At 33.0% G+C, this 19,983-nt stretch overlaps 3 protein-coding genes across 10 annotated transcripts; 2 read left to right on the top strand and 1 right to left on the bottom strand.

Annotated features, from left to right (window-relative positions):
- The first annotated feature begins 1,241 nt into the window (after window positions 1-1,241).
- On the top strand, window positions 1,242-2,171 carry GUN4 (protein GENOMES UNCOUPLED 4). Its single transcript, XM_047305320.2, has one exon. It carries the CDS (start codon window positions 1,292-1,294, stop codon window positions 2,087-2,089), a length of 798 nt encoding a protein of 265 aa, XP_047161276.2. The 5' UTR covers window positions 1,242-1,291; the 3' UTR covers window positions 2,090-2,171.
- Window positions 2,172-2,777: 606 nt separating this feature from the next.
- LOC124831354 (glycosyltransferase family protein) lies at window positions 2,778-7,228 on the bottom strand. Of its 4 annotated transcripts, none has more exons than XM_088109388.1 (11): window positions 6,988-7,221; window positions 6,777-6,852; window positions 6,587-6,659; window positions 6,427-6,478; window positions 5,989-6,050; window positions 4,870-4,933; window positions 4,666-4,726; window positions 4,482-4,568; window positions 4,054-4,147; window positions 3,330-3,432; window positions 2,778-3,112 (listed from the first exon to the last, which is right to left on the bottom strand). In XM_088109388.1, the coding sequence occupies exons 1-10, from the start codon at window positions 7,154-7,156 to the stop codon at window positions 3,340-3,342; spliced, it is 831 nt and encodes a 276-aa protein (XP_087965514.1). In that variant the 5' UTR covers window positions 7,157-7,221; the 3' UTR covers window positions 2,778-3,112; window positions 3,330-3,339. The 4 variants fall into 4 exon arrangements, with proteins under 4 accessions (XP_087965514.1, XP_087965515.1, XP_087965516.1 ...); XM_088109389.1 differs by having other exon boundaries at window positions 4,666-4,723; window positions 6,988-7,220; XM_088109390.1 differs by having other exon boundaries at window positions 6,777-6,862; window positions 6,988-7,195.
- A 2,230-nt stretch (window positions 7,229-9,458) lies between these two features.
- Window positions 9,459-19,274, top strand: LOC124831355 (ARM repeat superfamily protein). 5 transcript variants are annotated; one of them, XM_047305327.2, is made up of 21 exons: window positions 9,459-9,561; window positions 9,928-9,978; window positions 10,181-10,368; window positions 10,935-11,009; window positions 11,236-11,351; window positions 12,061-12,175; window positions 12,519-12,647; window positions 13,043-13,090; window positions 13,304-13,500; window positions 13,589-13,785; window positions 13,877-14,169; window positions 14,241-14,390; window positions 14,481-14,798; window positions 15,065-15,214; window positions 15,668-15,743; window positions 16,652-16,779; window positions 16,914-17,108; window positions 17,723-17,863; window positions 17,944-18,072; window positions 18,314-18,520; window positions 18,907-19,274. In XM_047305327.2, the coding sequence occupies exons 3-21, from the start codon at window positions 10,234-10,236 to the stop codon at window positions 19,066-19,068; spliced, it is 2,961 nt and encodes a 986-aa protein (XP_047161283.2). In that variant the 5' UTR covers window positions 9,459-9,561; window positions 9,928-9,978; window positions 10,181-10,233; the 3' UTR covers window positions 19,069-19,274. The 5 variants fall into 5 exon arrangements, with proteins under 5 accessions (XP_047161283.2, XP_087965237.1, XP_087965236.1 ...); XM_088109111.1 differs by lacking the exon at window positions 9,459-9,561 and having other exon boundaries at window positions 9,728-9,978; window positions 14,481-14,726; XM_088109110.1 differs by lacking the exon at window positions 9,459-9,561 and having other exon boundaries at window positions 9,728-9,978; window positions 18,949-19,274.
- Window positions 19,275-19,983: the final 709 nt, after the last annotated feature.

The raw sequence follows: 19,983 nt of genomic DNA, 5'->3' as shown, positions 1-19,983 counted from the left end.
TGAAATAGAAATATCACATCATATATTATTATAAATTAAGTTTTACGTGAAATAAACATAAAATGCTTGCATGTAAGCTAAAACTATTAACATGATAATGCCAACATTAAACATGTAAGCAATTAGGCAATTTCTTCCTCCATCTCATCAAATTTCTCCTTCCACCCCTTAAAACTTTTCCTGAAAATGCTTTCCTTTTTAAAAAAAGGGTGTTTGACTTAAAAAAATAAAATAAAATTCTAAAGTTATTTATTGTGTTCAGAAAAAATAAATTCCAGAAATGATGGGGTAGAGGAAGAAAATTATGGAGTGCAGAAAGTAATTGCCAAGCCCACAGTCATGAAAAATGCTTCAGACAAAAGGAGCATGAAAGCCTTAGCCTTTGACTTCCTGCACCCGTACAAATTATTCGCACACTCCTTCGTATTTTTAAAATGATATTTTACTTTTTGAAAAATAACTTCCGAAATAAATATTCTGAAAAACAAAATTGGAATAAGATTTTTAAAATTTTTAGAACAAAGTTTCTAAAACAAGATCGAAACCAAAAATTTCGGAATATAATTTTCAGAACATATCTTAAAGAACCATCGTCCCATAAACCACTTAAAAATATTGTCCGAAATATGTAAACTTTAACACCAATATCTTAAAGAACGTCTCCCAGCAATAATATATAACCGACCAACAACAGTCTTGCGCATAAAAATCAAAATATAACGATATTTAAAACATAAACAAGTTTCAATTTTACCTGTCTAAATTTTAAAGTTAAAAACATATTCAATCCTTATATTTTCTTTTTCCATTTATACATTCGTTTATGCATTATGACACAGAAATGGCAATTTGTAAAACAATTCCTACATTAAATTTTATGTTAACTTTTCTTTCTCAAATGTACAAAAGCAAACTGAAATTAGATACATAGAAATATCCAGAAATGTGTCATAGTCTTTCTTGTTTTGTTGTTTGTGAGAAAAGAAAAGAAAAGGAGTGTAGTGTGCCACATATGATATAACTGGTTTGTAAGGAAAGAAAAGAAGTGAATTTGATGAGCTAAGGGAATTAATTGTGCTGAGAGGGAAAGACAGAGAGTGTGATAAAGCCTCACCCTGATTCAGCCAATCAAAAACTTGTATTATATTGCTTTTGATTAACTGATCACAGTCCCACCCCACACATTCCTTATCCCTTCCTTCTGACCCAAACCTGCATCAAGAAAACTCCTTCAAATCACATCAACACATACACAAAAACACAAACACTTCTCTTCAACCCTCAAACAAAAATGGCCACAAACTCTCTCCATTACTCCATCCACCACCATTCCCTCCTCAAACGCCACCACAGCCCTTCAGAAACTCCTCCCCCCACATCACTCTTCCTCAAACCCTCCACACCAACCTTAACTCTCTCCCACCACACTCTTTCTACTAACTCTCATATCACTTTCTTTTCCCTCTCCCAAACCACACCCTCTTCATCCTCCTCCACCTCCCAAACCAGCCCCTCCTTTGACCTCCTCCGCCACCACCTCTCCTCCCAAAACTTCCAGCTAGCTGATGAAGAGACCCGTCGTCTCCTCATCGTGCTTGCTGGAGAAGCAGCTCTGAAGCGCGGTTACGTGTTCTTCTCTGAGGTGCAGTTCATATCCGGCAGCGACCTCTTGACCATTGACACCCTTTGGAGGGAGCACAGTGGCAACAAATTCGGATACAGTGTGCAGAAAAAGATACTGGAGAAGGCCAATGGGGATTTCACCAAGTTCTTCATCAAAGTGGGGTGGATGAAGAAGCTTGATACTGAGGTGGAGCAGTACAACTACAGGTCTTTCCCTTCTGAGTTCATCTGGGAGCTCAATGAGGATACCCCAGAGGGTCACTTGCCTCTCACAAACGCTCTCAGAGGGACACAGTTACTCAATAACGTTCTCAGCCACCCTGCTTTTGTTGATACTGACAAAGAACGTGATGGAAAAGATGATGCTGAGAACAAGGACAACGGGGCACTCGCAGGATCAAAGGATAATAGTTCATCTTCAAAGACATTGTCCCAGAGAGTCTTTAAACCGGATTATAGCTTCTGAGTGGACACAGGATGTACTTTAATTTGGACTTATAGTAATTATTAATTTATCAACCATTGCAGATGGATGATACTTCACTTCACTGTTTTTTCTTCTCTTTTTTCGCTTCTTCATTTTCCATCTTATCAGTCTTTAAATATTCTTCCTTTGTAATTGGGCTAACTGCGTTTTACAAACTCTTGAACCGAAGGTTCATTTGTTTTTGTTTGGTTGTCAACTGTGGTCGTAATAGCTCATCTGGTGTGGCATTAACTGTTACACTCGAAAATATGACAACAATTGCTAACGTTGTTGTTACTCGAGTTTTCAGCCAGATTGGCGCTTGAGCACAGCTTTAAATATTTCTTGTTATTGTTATGATGGTGAAAATCACAGATAAAAAATAATGTTATTGCGTGTAATACTACTGTGAGGTAGCTTTGAAGTTCAGAGAAGAGAAAGTCCCAACAAAGAGAAGGGAAGACAGTGTGAGATGAATTATTCACCAATTGTATCCGTAATCAAATTGGAATGATAAAGGAAAATAGCTTTATTCTTATTTAAAAATTTAGCATATATTGTTTATTCGATGAGCCCAATCACTCAGAAAAAGAATCATAATTGGTCTATATTAAGATTCATTGTAGATGTAAAAAGTATTTCACACTTATATAACAACAATTTATGATAAATCAGTTGACATTTTAACTTTAAAAACATAAAACAGTATTTATAATTAGTTGATCATGTTAAAAGTTTTACATTCACCATACATACCAATTTTATACTACAACATTTTGTCATCTCATTTCCTCTCTCGATAATCCATTCAAGGAGAGGAAAGTAGCCTGTACAAAGTAGAGTTCTTTCAAAATTTTGGAAGGAATAATAAAGAGCTAATTTTTACAACATAAGCTCAGATGAATGGTACATAAAATTTCCAAAAGGTTGATGAGGTACACGAGTTGCCTCCTTGGTCAGTGACATTAAATCAAGAGTCGCCGCCTCCTTCCAAACCAAAATTTTCAGTATGAAGCCCAGTACCTTAGATGTAAAAAAAAAAACAAAGTTTGCATAGTAACATGAAAATTAGACACTTCTGCACACCAACAAAATTAGCCAACCAGCTCAGCATTACAGAAGAGAGAGTGTCAAACTTGACTTTAGTTCCGAGGAAATTTTTATCTTTCCATAGAAAACCTATAAAGAAAGGTACTTTACTTTTTGACATAATGTAGACATAATTTAGAGCAAGACTTACCCAGCTAACACTATGCACAGGGGCACAGTCTCCTTGTGTGCTGATGTAAACCATCACAAGAAAGCATAGACACTGTTTCAGTGTACAAACAAGATCCTGGATTCTGAAAATACACAAATAAAATATCAATGTCCTGAAACTTCTTTTCCCATGAATTAACTGAATATTTCAGCCATCCACACTCCGTTCGTTTAATCGGCATGCTCATATTTCCATATAACAAAATTTTAAGGTCCACATGCTCTAATTTCCATGGATGAACAATTCAAAGAAAGATCATGTAGGTACATTGTAAGATTACTGCATATCAAGCAGAAATTTAATTTAATATAAGCTACGGAAATGTGGAGACCATCTAATATTCAAAGATTCTCCAGCATATTACTATGGTGGCATCTGAAGAGAAAATAATAAAGGTACAAGTCGCCAGAAGGATTCTCAACGCTTATGAATGATCACCGACCACCTTCAACACGGGGTTTTGAAATTAAAACCACCAACTAATGGTTCTGTGAGGGTGCACACATTAAAACAAATACAAGCCACTTCAAACGAAATTTCAGTTTCAAAGGACCCAGTATTAGTAACTACAAACCAGTAAGGGATTGAGACACCTATCATCTAATCCAAATTATATCGGAAACAAAAACTACCAATTAACTAACCACTATTTATCAGTTTCTGGAATCTAGAATGTTTGTATTTATTAAATCATAACCATTACCAGATGCATTGGGGCATCATAAACAACTTCAGCTGGTTGATCTGATCCAACACTTGACAAGCAAGACCCCTTGCAGCTCATATATTTCTGAATACTGCCAACATACTCGTGAACAATAGATAAGATCAGAACATCAAAAGAAAGAAATGATTATCAGCATGCATGCATGATATTCCTTCTCACTGAATATTGCTTTTGTGCAAAACATCATGGCAACTTGGTAAGTACGTTTGCATCAAAGCAACAAAAAAACGTGGTGTGAAAAGGACAAAATCCAGAAAGCTAAATATGTGATGAAAATGCAAGTTAATAAAATGAGACATTTTGTGCAGTGAGGATCAATTACAGAGTAAACAGTACCACCGAAATACATTATCATCCATACACACCAATATTGGTTTAGAACACATTTTCAGTGCATCACTTACATGTCACAATTATTAAGCACGGCAAGTTTATTTGGGACGCATAATTGTCCTCTTGATTTGCAAACAGAATTACATGATTCACCTTGCCTGTCAAACAAGTGATAATAGGTTCAACTGCTATGCTACAGCAAGAAATTATAAATGTCAGTCTCTGTAAGAAAAAAGAAATTTAGTAATTACTGACCTCCCAACAACAACATTGATGCCATTCAGTCTGGCTTCTATGAGAGTACTATTTTTCCCTGCTTCAATGCAAGAAAAGGAACAGATTTCATCTAAATAGGGATATATGGAATAAAATCATAAAGTATTGGTAACAAAATATGATTAAGAACTTAACATAATTACTGGCCATTAACTAACATGACAGTTTCCTCTGCAGACTTACATGAAGAATTCGATGGCAGAGAAAAGCAGTGGTGGAAGTCACTAATGTAAGCATTTTCATGGACCTGAAACATTACACAAGAGATAGAAACATTAACAACTCATTGTAAATAGTTTTTCAAGCTCTTGAGTTAACACTTGGACTCTAATGAAGTTTAGATCTTAAGCTAAAAAAAAAAACTAACTAACCCACATGCAATTTTTTTGTCAAACTTGTATGAGTTGCGTATACTGACAAAAACAGTATACTAAACCCAAGTTACATGTAGTCTTGACCTCAATACACTTGGTAGATTTTATGGCATACTTGAGGTTCCTATGTTTGCAGTATGTATTAGGTTTGGTTTATGAACCTGACAATATTTTGTTATATTTGACCAAACTACATGACAAATTATCTGTGGAGCCTCGTGTAATAGTATTCAGTCACGTTTTTAGCTTAGTTGTATAACTTAGTTTAAAAGTTAGAATTTTCAATATTAATTGCTCCTATGCTATTATGTTTAGTTAAATAGTATTTTGACAACATCGACTGTAATTTGTAAATATTCAACAGCTTGGAAATATAAATATTAGACACCAAGATATCTACATTCTTCTATTAGACCTGTGTAAAAAGACAAGCAAAACGCCTGCCCATGGTGCTATTTTGCTCTTCATACACCTAAAATTTAAAATCTAGAGATGAGGTCCTATAGTCTTGAATGTGTATGAAATAGCAATTACTACTAGGATCCATTTTAGCCTGTCTAATGAAAGTCATTATACCAGGTAAACCTGACATAACAGACTAAAAGGGATCAGGGACATTTACTATTGTAATTGAGAGAAAACAATGAACAAAGTTGAAGAACCAAAAACAAGATCCAAATAAATTGTTATGCTAATACTGATGTAAAAGCGTATGGGAGCACACTCAACTTCATCATAAATGCCTAAAAAAAAATTAATGTGAAAAACTTCTAAATCATGTCTGACAAAAATTAGTTCACATGAAAAGGGCTTCCTTTTTAATAGAATCAGCAACCTTGTACATTAAAGGTATAACCATAAATAGTTTCTCAAAGTAAGTTAAAACTTCAAGGACGACAATATAACAGGAATCCAGGAGTATACTCACCACACTCTCGGAACTATGACGGCATCTCCCAGCACAGTAGTCAAAAACACTTGTATAAGTTCCTGCCAAAAAATAAAATGACGTCTGTCAGAATAAATAAATTTGGGATTTATCAACACGGATAAGAGACTTTGGGTCACTTAAGAACCAGTTAGCAGAAGGAAAACCAAGCCAAATCAGGAGAGGGAAGAGAAAGATGAAAATCTCACTGTTTATGTTTCTTACTAAAATTATACATGCAACAAAATTCATCAGAAACATGTAGGTCATGAAGGAAAATACGTGCGAAATCAGTCATATATCTAAAAACATACTGGTCATCAGGGCAAACATGTATGAAATAGGTCATATGTCTAGACAAGTTAATCAAAAGCCCTAAACACAATTTACACAACGACCAAACAAAATAGGAATGTAAAAAGACAGAAGGAAACATACTTGCAGTAGCAGGCTTAGCAACCTTCATCTTCAGCACTTGTTCCTTACTCGTCTGCTCAATTAAGTTAAAAAAAATGCAAAGACCCACACTTTGTTCAATTAGATGATGCCCCAGAAAGGGGAAAGACAGAATAAAGTGAAATATCTCATAAGGGATTACCAGAGCAGGATTGAGGCAGCAGGAAACACAATATTCATAAGAGTTGCAGCATTGTGAAAGAAGATTGCATTCACTGCAAATAGAAACAAAAGTCACAACGTAAGATGGCTAACAACATAGTTCGTGTTTGTTTGTATGTTCAGTTGTTCCCTTCAAATGCAAGTTAGAGTTTGGAAACAGAAAAACTCACTGACAAGAAAATTTCTCCCCCTTCGGAGGGCAGCAACGAGAGCGTGAATTAACAGACAAAGCATTACACACATAACCTACCAAATACTAATCAAAGTAAATCAATACCAATCAAAAGTATAACATTGATAGTAAATAGTGTAGAATACAATAACACTAATAATATCATAAGTTCATTAAGAAACTAAAACTAGAAAAATTTGTTGACCAACCGTTTTCATCTGAAAGGAGGTATCTGCCTTGAACGGTGGTTTTGCAGGGATGGATGGTTTGAAAGCTAACATCCTTCCTAATTGCAGTGATTGTTGGTGAAAAGCTAAAGATAAACAGAATAAGCAACAAAATCCTCCTCGATGATGATGATGATGCACGCACTTCCATCACGGAATCATATGATATGTTCCAGTTTCAATTAATTTCCCACCTTTGACCTCGATCCATCCCAGATTCTATACCAGATTTTGATTGTTCTGTTCGCGGTCTCTTTCGCACCGTGCCTGCCCGGCCCAACACTTCCTGGGTATCGTTTTGGGTAAGTTGGAATGGGCCTAGCCTATCTGTCAGCCCAGAGAAATTTTAAACACAATTATAATAATAATAATGTACAGTAGTAGAAAATAACGTAGAATTATAAATTTTAGTGCTTTCTGATTTTTTATATTTATGGATAAGCCTTTGGTAAAATTAATGTGATGTATACTGGACATTTTGTGGGGAAATGTTATATTTTAAAATTTATGTATGTATATAAAATATATTAAAAATTTACTATAAATTTAAGTATACGTAAAAGATCTCGTATATAAGTATAAATGTGGTCAATTATCTCGTCTTTATCTATTTTTATACATAAAAATTTATATATTTGAGTATATATGAGTAGTAAGTAAGGATGACGATTGGAAAAATAACGGATAGTATTTATTGGAAAAAAAATTAACTTTACTTATTTTATATTCGTTAAATATTGGTTTCAAAAGTATTAGTAATTATTTTAGAAATAACTTAATAAAATATAAATTAAATTTTAATTTTAATTTTTTGTAAGTATAATATTATATTTGGTTTATTTATAAACTATATGTAAAATGCCAACTATCACTTCACATTTTATTTAAGAATACCTACAATTATAAATATTTTTGCCACTCCTAATTATAAATATCTAAATAAAAAAAGATAAATTTGATTTAAAAGAATAAAAAAAGTGAAAATTAGTCTATAATTAAGAAACAAGTGTCTATTTCTTTTGTTTTCTTTCCTTTCTTTATAACAAAAGGTAAGGTGCTGTCTTCCAAAAGAAACAGTGTACTTTTATAATTCTAAAAATCACTATTTCAAGACACAAAGAAGAGAATTAATAGGAAAATAATGATTTTCTTTAATGATATTTAGAAATATAAAAAGACTTAAACTTTTAGAAAACATGGAAAAGTTAACATGAGAGACAGCATATAATATGGCTTACAGGCTAAAATGTAAGATGAAGTCAACAAAGATAAAAGGAAAAAAAGAAAAAGAACATTCCTTTTTCAAAATCCAATCCAATTTGGTACGTTGAACTTTTTTCGGTGCTTGCAATCATTATTAACATATATTAATCTTATAATTTTATTTTATACATTCTTTTACCATCTTTACTTTTTATAGTGTTGTTTTTTTTCATGTGAATTGATTTTTACAGTTGTTTTTATTTTAATTTTTTACCATTTTCATTATTATATTGAAGATTATTAATATATAATGTACTAAGATTATGTCTTTATTATGGTCATTCTTTCTTACATCGTGATTAAATAACTTAGATCAATTTTCTTATTTATATTTAATATATAATTTAGATTCACACTTATAATTATTTATAAATAGTTATGGTTATATTTTTAATTATATTTATTTATTATATTATGCTAACAGTTTTAGTGTATGAAAATCTAGGTTCATTTAGTTTGCTTGAAAAGGTTAATAAATCATAGTTGTTTTATCATATAGGTACTACTTTATTGATTTATTAGCTTATCGAGTTAAAACATTTATATCTATTCATGTAAAATGACAAATTGAATAATTTACTCATTTTTTTTAAGTATCTACGAGTTTAATGGACATGCTGTGTGGTATAAATTGTGTGTACAACTGATTAAAAAGTTATTTTTTTAAGCCTCCAGATAAAATTATTACGAAAAGCTAATGATAAATTTATAAAAATATATTTTTAATATATTTTAGTAAAACATCTCCACAGTTTTATATTGTTGAATTTAGTCTTAAATTTTTATTAAATTTTGTTAACTTATTAACAATTTAAATGATTTACATTTTTAATTAAATTTTCGTTGTTTAACCTTTTCAACTAAATAACTTGATTTTTATATTATTTATTATTCTTTATTTATATCTATGTGTTAAGAAATATAAAATAACAAAAAATAAGTTGATTGTTTTAATTGAAAACATATTAAATGTATTATATTTTCGTATTTCTTTTATGCCATTTGTCACGAGACCTCTGCAATAATCATTGATGAAGTTATTGAATATGATTTCAATTAAATTAATAAAATATATTAACTCCATTATCGTTTTAAATTTCTAACATCAATAAAATAATGTAATTTGGTTAATTTGAGACTTAATTAATCATTTTCTCTTTTCATACAAAAGAAAGATTTAAGAAACTTCTTTTTATATACACAGCGACGGCGTTGAATGATTTACGCGTAAACGATGATGATGAAGCGCAACAGAGGGGTCATCGTGCAGTCAACTTCCCAACCACGCCAATGGTGACGTATCCCTTCCACTTTCTATCAATTATTAATTAAATTTTTATTATCGGTTTCATTTCTTGCTTTAACTAGACAGTAGGCAAGTACATGTTGATGCTGGAATGAAAGCGTTGTTTTCCTAAAGCATTTATAATTTCCAACTGAAAACAACGAAAATGTCGGTGGAGTGTTCCATCCTCTGTCCCCATTGCCATTATTTTTAGAAGAAGATGAACATTACTTTTATTTATTTTACTTTGCTTTTTCTTTGTTTAATTTCTTCAAATTTGATGTTCAATTGAATCTGAGAAACTCGTGAGCTAGAGCTTTCTGAGGTGTAACCTGAGTAATTTTCTGAAATATTTGTGTTCGAGTTCAATCCAGATCGTGACCAGAATCCGGGGACCTTTGATTTTGCAACCGTTTGAGTTTTGGGTAAGTCAATGTAGGTTGTTGTTTGGTTTCTACTTTTCAATCCGTTTTGTTTTTGCTTTTTTTGGCCTAAATTTGTTATTTTTGCGGTATGGAGTTGAATGAGTTCTAGTTAAGTTGTAGTGGTGAGCCTTGATGAACAACGGTTAGATAAACACTTGGTTAATTTGTGTTGTTGTTACTGGAATGTGAATTGTGGAGGCAGTTTCCAGAGTTGATTGATTGATATTGTGGAGATTCTTCTGGGTCCATAGCAAAATGGGAGTTATGTCCAGGCGGGTTGTGCCCGTCTGTGGCAACCTGTGTTGCGTCTGTCCTTCTCTGCGGGCGAGCTCTAGACAACCGGTGAAACGATACAAGAAGTTGCTAGCCGATATTTTCCCACGCAATCAGGTGACATTTTCAGCTCATGTAATGCCATTTCATTTAAGATATCAAGATTTGCTTGTTACTTGTTACTTACAGGTGAGTAAACAGCTAACTATAATTACCCTTTCTCTCCCCTTGCATAGCAGTACATTGATGTGTCCTTAAATATTAAACACTCGTTGGCTGTTCCAACGTTCACTGTGAAAATCAACAGTATTCAATGCATACTTGTTTGGCTACTCATCAATGTACTCATCAATATATATGAGATTGTTTTTTAGTCTTTCCCAGGGTGGTGTCCTTCCGAGGCTGGTACTTATTGTTTAAAACATGCTTCTTTGCTTTAAACTGGATTTTGCATTCAATTTGTTATTTCCCTGAATTTGTTTACCATTGCCACTCTAAGTGACTAGTCTAGTGTGACCTCTGAATAGGAATTTTCAGTATCAAGATTCTTCATGACAATTTTTCTATTGTAGTATATATTATATATTATTTAAATATTTTGATTGATTTGGAGCCCCTCTCGGTGATTTTTCTTTCCCCTATGTACCCATCATCTTATGCATGATAGATACCGTGCTTGGCAGGAGGCTGAACTTAATGACAGAAAAATTGGAAAACTATGTGACTATGCTTCCAAGAACCCACTGAGAATTCCCAAGGTAAAGCCATTCTCAAAAGTCTTTATTTTCTGTCATCTGTAGTTCAATTACGTTGTGTAATCAAGACAAATTACGACTAAATGGATAGAATTTAGATAGTAATGATTCTCTTGAGAAACTATTTGATTTGATTAATATGATGAAAACTATTTTATGGCTGAAGTTATCTTTAGTGCTGGAGAAAATGCCATTGGCTTCAATTTTTTTAATGTATTTAAACTTGCAGATTACTGATTACTTGGAGCAAATATGTTACAAGGATTTGCGTTATGAAACCTTTGGCTCAGTGAAAGTTGTCTTGTTCATATACAAGAAATTCTTATCGTCATGTAAGGAACAGATGTAAGTTTGCTAACAGGATATAGATTGTCATCAATCTCACAGATTCACTTTTGATGAATAGTAGTTGTAGTTTGCCAGAACAAAAATTTGCACATGAAATTACATATTGAAAGTTCCAGTCATTGATTTTATAAATTCTATATGCTCCTAACTGATACTTCAATGATAATAATTTCTTTTAGATGAATGTAAACTAGTGCCTTAAGGACGCATGGAAACAAAGATTATAATTTTTTTTTATTGGAAAAAGATGTATTAGTATACCAGACACACAAGTTATTAAATAATTTATTTAAGTAACTAAAAGCATTTCATTGGCTGTATTTAATGCTCTTTAACCAGTGCCATCATGGCACTTGTTAGCATGACCCACTCTTTCAACTACTACATCAATCTTAATTCACTGAATAATGAAATGTTTACTATGCAATTTCCTTTTTTATCATTATTTACAATGACTGTGCAGTGATCTGAATATCCTAAAGTTTGTGAACTAGAAAAGGATGTAAAACATGATCTCGTTTCAAACCTTTTTTCTCATATAACATTGGTGATTTTACAATTTGAGGTAATATAAAACCATGTAATAGTTTTTCTTATACAATGAAGTTGTGGTTCCTATGATTTCTATTGGCTGATTGCTATTGCCTCTTCTTTTAATTTGAAATATAAGTTGTTGATATTCAAATGACAATTCCTAATTTTGCAGGCCTCTTTTTGCTGGTAGTTTGTTAGAGATTATTCGAACTCTTCTAGAACAAACCCGAACAGATGAAATCAGGATCTTAGGCTGCAACGTTCTTTTTGATTTTCTAGATTGCCAGGTATTTAGTTATGAAACCTTTCTGACCTGATGGAATTAATATCCCTGTGGGATTGACTTATCTGGATGGTGCATAGTTAGAGATATCTGACATCCCTTTGAATTCTTTGCTTAAATTTAAGTATCTTTTCTCTGGGTGAAAGTTCAGGAAGCCAGTGAAAATGGATACCACTGGAGCTCAAAAATCACAGTTCCCCTTGTGGGGCTTATTGTGGATAACTGCATTTTCAGTCGGGCTACTTGCTATATATTGCATTTTTCAGATCTAGCTCAATCTTTTCTTTTTTCCCATTCTTTTGAAAGCCATGAGTTTTTGCTATCCTGACTTTTTTAAGTTAAAATAGACAGATGGTACATACATGTTCAACTTAGAGGGTTTTATTCCTAAGCTATGTCAATTGGCTCAAGAAGTGGGGGAAGATGAACGAGCTTTGCGTCTACGTTCAGCTGGACTACAAGCTCTATCCTATATGGTACCTTACTTTCTCTGGTTCATTGGTTATGTCTCTTGGAAATTGCTCATTCATTCCTGTAATTTGACATAAATGGCATTCAGGGCTTCACTTTTCATTTTTGATTGAATATACATAAGTAACCCCATAACTATCTTTTATGAATATAAACTTTGCTTATGAATAGAATGTAATATGGTCCTTAGCAGTTTTAGTGATCACCAATCATGTTATGTGGTTATTTAGCTGTCGATAATGATTGGCTTTGTAAATGACTGTAAGAGTGAGAATAAATAATTTGAACTAGTTAGTGGTTATGTCATTCCTGCAATAGTATCGCTTATCAATTGCCTTGTAGGTCACTTGTACATTCTATTGTTGATAACTGTTGTTTTCTGTCCTCTTTCTTTGGCTAGGTGCGTTTCATGGGTGAGCACTCACATCTTTCCATGGTTTCAGATGAAGTGAGTACTACATCCTTACTTTTACTCTTTCAATTTTTGTTCAATAGTCCAAGAACAGATGTATAAGAAAGGGATGCATTTCTTTGAAGTTTGATTTTTCTATGTTTTTATTTTATTTATTTTTCCTAATTTTGAACCTAAATTTGTGTATTTAAAGTTTTGCCTATCTAATTATTTTCTTTTACTTGGTTGGGCGGCTGGGTTTTGAAATAGATTATATCAGTGACTTTGGAGAATTACACGAGTCTCCAATCCAACTCCAAATCTTCCATGGAAAATAAGCTGAATTCTGAGTCACTGGACCCTATAGTACAGGGATTTCCTAAAGTAGAAGACCCTTTAACAGATATCACTAAGAAGGATCCTTTGCTGCTGAAAGCTGTGACTGGAAATGAGATGAACATTGTGTTGTATGTCATACCTTACTCTTCTTCCCATCCTTTATTATGAAGCCAACAGTTATGGTTCCAAAGCCCTTATGTCTTACACATTTTACAGGGATACTGCTAAAGATCCTACATACTGGTCAAAGGTCTGCTTGTATAATATGGTCAAATTAGCAAGAGAAGCTACAACATTACGGCGTGTTCTTGAACCTCTTTTTCATTATTTTGATTCTGAAAATCAATGGTCTTCTGAAAAAGGAGTTGCTGCTCATGTTTTGATTTACTTACAATCTCTTTTAGCAGAATCAGGTAGCCGTGCAATACTACGTGATATGATTTTTCTTAAAAGAAGATTTTGTCGCTTATTTCAGTATATTGATTATCTCTTTTTACACACTAGGAGATAATTCCTGCCTTCTGTTGTCCGTTTTGGTCAAGCACTTGGATCATAAAAATGTTGCTAAGCAGCCGATCCTTCAGATTGATATTATTAACGCAACAACAAAACTTGCACAAAATGTGAAGCAACAGGCTTCGGTTGCAATACTTGGTGCAATATCTGAACTAATTAAACATTTAAGGAAGACTCTGCAAAATTCAGCCGAAGCTTCCAGCTTTGGAAATGATGGGTTTAAGTTGAATACTGAACTTCAATTTGCCTTGGAAATGTGTATATTGCATCTTTCCAACAAGGTATGCACAGCATTTTTTTCCTTTTTTTTTAACTTTATGCTGCTTCTGTTATAACACTTTGAGAATGGCAGGTTGGGGATGTAGGACCCATTCTTGATTTGATGGCTGTGGTGTTAGAGAATATCTCAACTACAACTACCATTGCAAGAACGACAATTTCTGCTGTTTATCAAACTGCAAAGCTAATCACGTCCATCCCTAATGTATCATATTACAAGAAGGCAAGTATTCTTAGTTACTTTGACTGGAAATGGACTTTTCTATGTGCTTCACAGTAAATATGTACTAATTTTTTTTTTTTGTCTTTTCAGGCTTTCCCTGATGCTTTGTTTCATCAATTGCTCCTGGCCATGGCTCACTCTGATCATGAAACCCGAGTTGGAGCTCATCTCATCTTTTCTGTAGTGCTTATTCCATCACCATTTTCTCCTCAGTTAGACCAAATAACAAAGATGTCTGAGAAGGTATCAAGCGAAAGCTTCTCCATTCAGCATGAAAATCTTTTAGGAGCAGAGTATATGAGTGGGAAACACGCGGAAGGAAAGGCAGTAGTTGGTGTTAGTGAGAAATATGCAATTCGTCCATACCATGTTCACATCTTTCCTGGGGCTCTAATGGATGGAAAACATGTATGGGGGGAATTTTTGTTTATTCTTTTCATCGTTATTAATTGATTTAGTAGACATGTAAGAAATGCTGCTGGTAGTGCCTAATCTTCTTGGTTTGCACTTCATACAAGCTTTATTAATTCCAATTATATTAGTTGTCATAGGAAGTTATTCAGTTAGTTTAGATTATATATTTTTATTTTTTCTAAAATAGTGGAGAGGACCAAGGTATTTCTATTTGCTGTAATTGCTAATGAAATATTGCATGATTTAACTAAAATTTTCAGGAGCTAAGCTCTTTTCGGTTAAGCAGTCACCAAGTGAGTCTCTTGCTTTCTTCAATCTGGATTCAGGCAACCTCTATGGATGGTGGCCCTGCAAATTTTGAGGCAATGGCTCACACTTATAGCATTGCTTTATTGTTCACTCGTTCAAAGGTGAGATTGGTAAAATACTAAAATGTAAAGATAATGGTTTTTTATATTTAATGTCATTAAATACAATACACTAATGTTTTTGTTCATTTTCTTTAACTGTTAATTATTTATAACAGTGTACATTTTCAATAATCAGTTGACTGTTGCTGGGGTCACTTTATATCTTAATCTTATATTTTTATAAAGCAGACTAGTTAATATTCTCACACTATTACCTCATTGCCTGAGTCAAGAACTGCTGTCAATGGGTATTTCAATTTGGTGTGAAATTAACTATATTTAGTGGTAGTGACCAGCATTTTAACTGTTTTATTCTCTTCTGGAAATGAAAAAAAAGAAACACCATGTTTTTGTTAATTTCTTCTATTAATCCAATAACATATGAACCGAATAATTTAATTAACTAATTAATTTGTCTAAATTCATGGTGATGATGTGAATTACTTTCAACAGACATCCAGTTACATGGCTTTAGTAAGATGTTTCCAACTGGCATTTTCCCTAATGAGCCTCTCTTTGGATCAAGAAGGTCAGTTGAACTTGAACATATAAGTGATTTTTTTTATCTTATCTTGACGAGCTGCCTTCTTTACACAATTATTACTATATCCAATTTGATCTGGAACAAATACAAATTGGCTAATGATGGAAAGTCCAGATTAGGTGCCTCAATTATTGGTGGTGCAATTTAAATACCTGTTGGAGAACTTAATTTCAGTTATTTTTAAGATTAAATCTAGTATAGTATCCAAACCTATAGCTTATTTTCATACACCACTTGCCTCAACTTCTTAAGGTGCAGTTTAAATAATTGGAAAGTCGCCTTAATTGCAGCCACTTTGGGCTGCATGGGGTGGGGGGTTGTTTATTTCTCATTGCATGGTGATATGACCTAAATATTGCTTATAAGAGGTGAAGAGTTTTCACTTTACAAGCTGGTTTTGTGAGCTGAATTAGACCCTAAACAGAAATTCCAAGATAGTATAATATCTTTGCTTTCAAAATAGTTAGTATCTTATCCTATCTTAGATCCATTGTTGGGCCCAAAGCCTTGAGTGAGTGCAAATCTCACATTTTAAGTCAACTTAAGATTGAGTTAGTCTTAAAATCTACTTTATAAGATGGTATTAGAGTCTATCTTAAAAATATTAGTTGGATCTACTGTATCACCCGCTATCGTGGGCTGTTATCACCAACCACAAATATTAAATAGCATAGGGTATGTGTTGGAGATCCTGCATTAATTAGAGATATGTTCAAATTAGGGTATGTATGTGGGTAAAAACCTTAACTTGCAAACCGATTTTATAAGAGTTAGGAATACATCCACTTTCTATGACTATGCATGGCATAATTTTTTTTATTATGACTAAATATAAGATAATGGTTTTATGCTGGAATTTTCTGACATGCTTGTTGTCTTCATGCATTTCAAAGGAGGTTTGCAACCATCTCGCAGGAGGTCTCTTTTCACTTTAGCATCATACATGCTTATATTCTCAGCCAGGGCAGGGAATTTCCCTGAGCTAATTCCAAAAGTTAAAGCATCCTTGACAAATTTAACTGTAAGTTTCTTCCCCTAATCACTTGTTCCCCATTGCATGACCTCATTATTCAGCTTGCTTTTCAAAATTGAATTTTACTACATGTTTGTTTTGAGTAATAATAAGGTAAATTAATTAGTGTTTTAAACCCACAGGTAGATCCTTTCCTTGAGTTGGTCGATGATGTCAAGCTGTGTGCTGTTTATACAGAATCAGAGAAGATAGTTTATGGATCTCAGGAAGATGATGTTTCAGCTATGAAGACACTGTCAGCAATTAAATTGGATGATAAGGAATTGAAAGAGACTGTAATATCATTCTTCCTGACTAAATTTTCAGAATTATCAGAGGTAATATGAATTTATTTCAATTGCTTAGATTCATGGTTGGGAAGTAGCCAGGGTTAGGAGGATGAAGTAGACACCACTGTATTTCAGTTTTCCATTGGTTAAACATATCAAACACAAATCACAGCATAGTTGTTGGATTAAATGGTGAAAATGTTTTGCTCAAGCTTTTTAACATATACTGCACTTCTAGTTTAAGGGTAGATAACGACTTACTTTCTGCTTGTTATTAGAAATTACAAACATCCAACTAGTTACATAAGCCATCATCATGAGATGAGCTACATAATTTCTCAGATTGAAAAGTTTGCGCATCAGGTTTAGTTGGTTTGACAATCATGATTTGATTTGCTATTTTGAAATAATTATTATAAGGGGCTAATTGGCTGTGCTTGATTCATTTTTCTACTTATGAAGTTATACTCACAGCTGTTTATGCACTTGCATGTATTCTAAAAACTATCACTCAAACCAATGTTTTTTATGTATAAAAGATACTTGCAAATATTATATTATGTATGTAGCATGTCATACAAAAATAGCTGCAGTTGAGTTGCTTGCCAAGGAAAACTTCAGTAGTGGATAAGTGTAAATAATGACTTTTCAATTTTAACCAGGATGAGTTGTCGACCATAAAAAAACAACTTGTACAAGGGTTTTCCCCTGATGATGCCTATCCACTGGGACCTCCTTTGTTTATGGAGACACCAGTGCAGTCTTCTCCCCTTGCTCAGATTGAGTTCCCAGATTTTGATGAGGTAAAATTCCTCAAAATTTTATTTTCATTTAAGTGGTTTTAGAAACTTTTTTCTGTCTCAGTACTATGACATGTTTCCAGATTGTGGCTTCGGCAGCTTTGATGGATGAAGAGGCCCGGCCTGAACCTAGTGGAAGTCAGTCAGATCGTAAATCATCACTATCTAGCAATAACCCAGACATTCTAAGTGTTAATGAACTCTTACAATCGGTAAAATTATGATATGTTTTTATTTTTAGTTTTAGCTGTTTGGGTAGGTGATTATATTTTAAATCCATCTTAGATGTTTCAGCTGGAGAATTAAAACTGGATTTCTTTCTGTTAAAAAATATTATTTTATATTTGTTCAGGTTGCTTCACTATGTAATTGTATTTTAAATCAATGTTTGTTTATGTTGGAGGATGAAAATTATGTTTTTAAAAGATACTTCGTGGATCATTGTATGGATAGGTATTGGAAACTGCACGACAGGTGGCTAGTTTTCCCATTTCATCAACTCCTGTGCCTTATGACCAAATGAAGAACCAGTGTGAGGCACTTGTAACAGGAAAACAAAAGAAGATGTCAGTTCTTCACAGTTTCAAGCACCAGCAGGAAACTAGGGCAATAGTTCTTTCAAGTGAAATTGAAATGAAAGTTTCCCCTTTGCCAATTAAGGTTAGTATGCTTTCTTAACATGAAAATTTCATTTTACAACAAAAGAAAAGTATATAGTGAAAGAATAATTTATTTTTCAGATGATCATACTGGTCAATTGCTTGTCGTAGTATCAATGTCCCAGTTTAGGTAACCAGTGAATTAAGCAATGATCAAATTACTATCATTAGAAAATAAAATCTGGAAAGAGGAAAATCACTCAGAACCAATAAAAATCATTCACTAGCTTAAACCATATATAAAGTTCATTTATTTTGTTTACTGCTTCAATTTATGTAATGGACACCATTGCATGATGCATCATAATCGACCAAAAGTTCAGATTAAACATAAAGTTGTTCCTTAACATTGAAAGGGTTATTATTTGTTACCGTGCCATTGTGTAGACACTGGATTATTCAGAAGGTGATCTGAAGTTGGTGAATCAGGAACAATTTCAAGCACAATATCAAGTTCGCCCCTGTTCATTTGATTTTGGACAGCATCATTCTTTAAAGCTACCACCTGCAAGCCCCTTTGATAAATTCTTGAGAGCTGCTGGATGCTAGGTGTACAAGATTGCCATAATAGATATGTATTTTAATTATACACAGATGGAAACATCATCCCCTTTTTTTGTTTTGTTTAGTTTAATTGTCTCTTTTTCAATCATTTGGTATTTTTTCATTCTTTTTGTAGCAATAAACTTCCTATTTTTTTTAGCTGTCTTTCACCCTCAGTCTCCAAAATGGGTAAAATGTGCTTCATAGTGCCACGGTAAATGTCTTTCTAGTCTATTATTTTTGTCAGGGGAGAACCAAGTTTCTTCCAGCAAATATATGATTTTGTTGGTACTTGAGATTTAAACAGAAATTCTAGTGGGCTTACTCTCACAATCTTTTATTTATTACATAATAAATAATTAATACAAGAGTACATGGAGGAACTGCACTAAATATCTAGATACAGAACTAGGTATTACTATAGACACAATTCATAAAAGCTAGCACACTACATCCTAAATAGACTTAATGATTATATATAGATTAATTATTCTAACATTTAACATTGGTAATTTTTCATAATAATTGTTAATATTTTAAGGGGGTTATTTTGTTTTATCATCACTGTTTCCATTATTGCATGATGAATTAACAAATTCTAGAAAAATAATATTTTAATTATTATTCCTTTTTTCTTATTCTCAAAAGGTCAGTAAAGCGATCCTTCTAAGTCTCAGTCTTAATTAGCAAATCTTAGACCAATTTACTTTGCTTTCATACTAATAAATTCATCAAATTGCTTTCATAGTAAATCTTAGTCTTCATATGATTTACATATGATTTTACCTGCATCTGTTTATTTATTTTTATCTATCACAATATATAAAACTGTAATTATTTTATAATGCATATTTTTACGATATTTTTTTTATTTTGTAACTGTAAAAGTTATTTTAAAAATAAAGTATCCATAATATCTTT

This window comes from Vigna umbellata, chromosome 3, assembly GCF_029865625.1.
Source record: "Vigna umbellata cultivar VRB3 chromosome 3, Vumbellata_1.0, whole genome shotgun sequence".
Lineage (NCBI taxonomy): Eukaryota > Viridiplantae > Streptophyta > Magnoliopsida > Fabales > Fabaceae > Vigna > Vigna umbellata.
The sequence above is the reverse complement of the archived record's forward strand: the minus strand, read 5'-3'. Positions and strand labels throughout refer to the sequence as shown.

What these genes read in the sequence shown, in the direction of transcription:
- LOC124831355 (XM_047305327.2), top strand. Translation starts at nt 10,234, where the DNA reads ATGGGAGTTATGTCCAGGCGGGTTGTGCCCGTCTGTGGCAACCTGTGT. An exon ending in TCGTCATGTAAGGAACAGAT is followed by an intron (nt 11,352 to 12,060) that starts GTAAGTTTGCTA and finishes CTAATTTTGCAG; the next exon opens with GCCTCTTTTTGCTGGTAGTT. An exon ending in ATCTCTTTTAGCAGAATCAG is followed by an intron (nt 13,786 to 13,876) that starts GTAGCCGTGCAA and finishes TTTACACACTAG; the next exon opens with GAGATAATTCCTGCCTTCTG.
- GUN4 (XM_047305320.2), top strand. Translation starts at nt 1,292, where the DNA reads ATGGCCACAAACTCTCTCCATTACTCCATCCACCACCATTCCCTCCTC.
- LOC124831354 (XM_088109387.1), bottom strand. Translation starts at nt 7,156, where the DNA reads ATGGAAGTGCGTGCATCATCATCATCATCGAGGAGGATTTTGTTGCTT. An exon ending in TCTGCCATCGAATTCTTCAT is followed by an intron (nt 4,727 to 4,869) that starts GTAAGTCTGCAG and finishes CTTGCATTGAAG; the next exon opens with CAGGGAAAAATAGTACTCTC. An exon ending in GTGCTTAATAATTGTGACAT is followed by an intron (nt 4,148 to 4,481) that starts GTAAGTGATGCA and finishes GTATGTTGGCAG; the next exon opens with TATTCAGAAATATATGAGCT.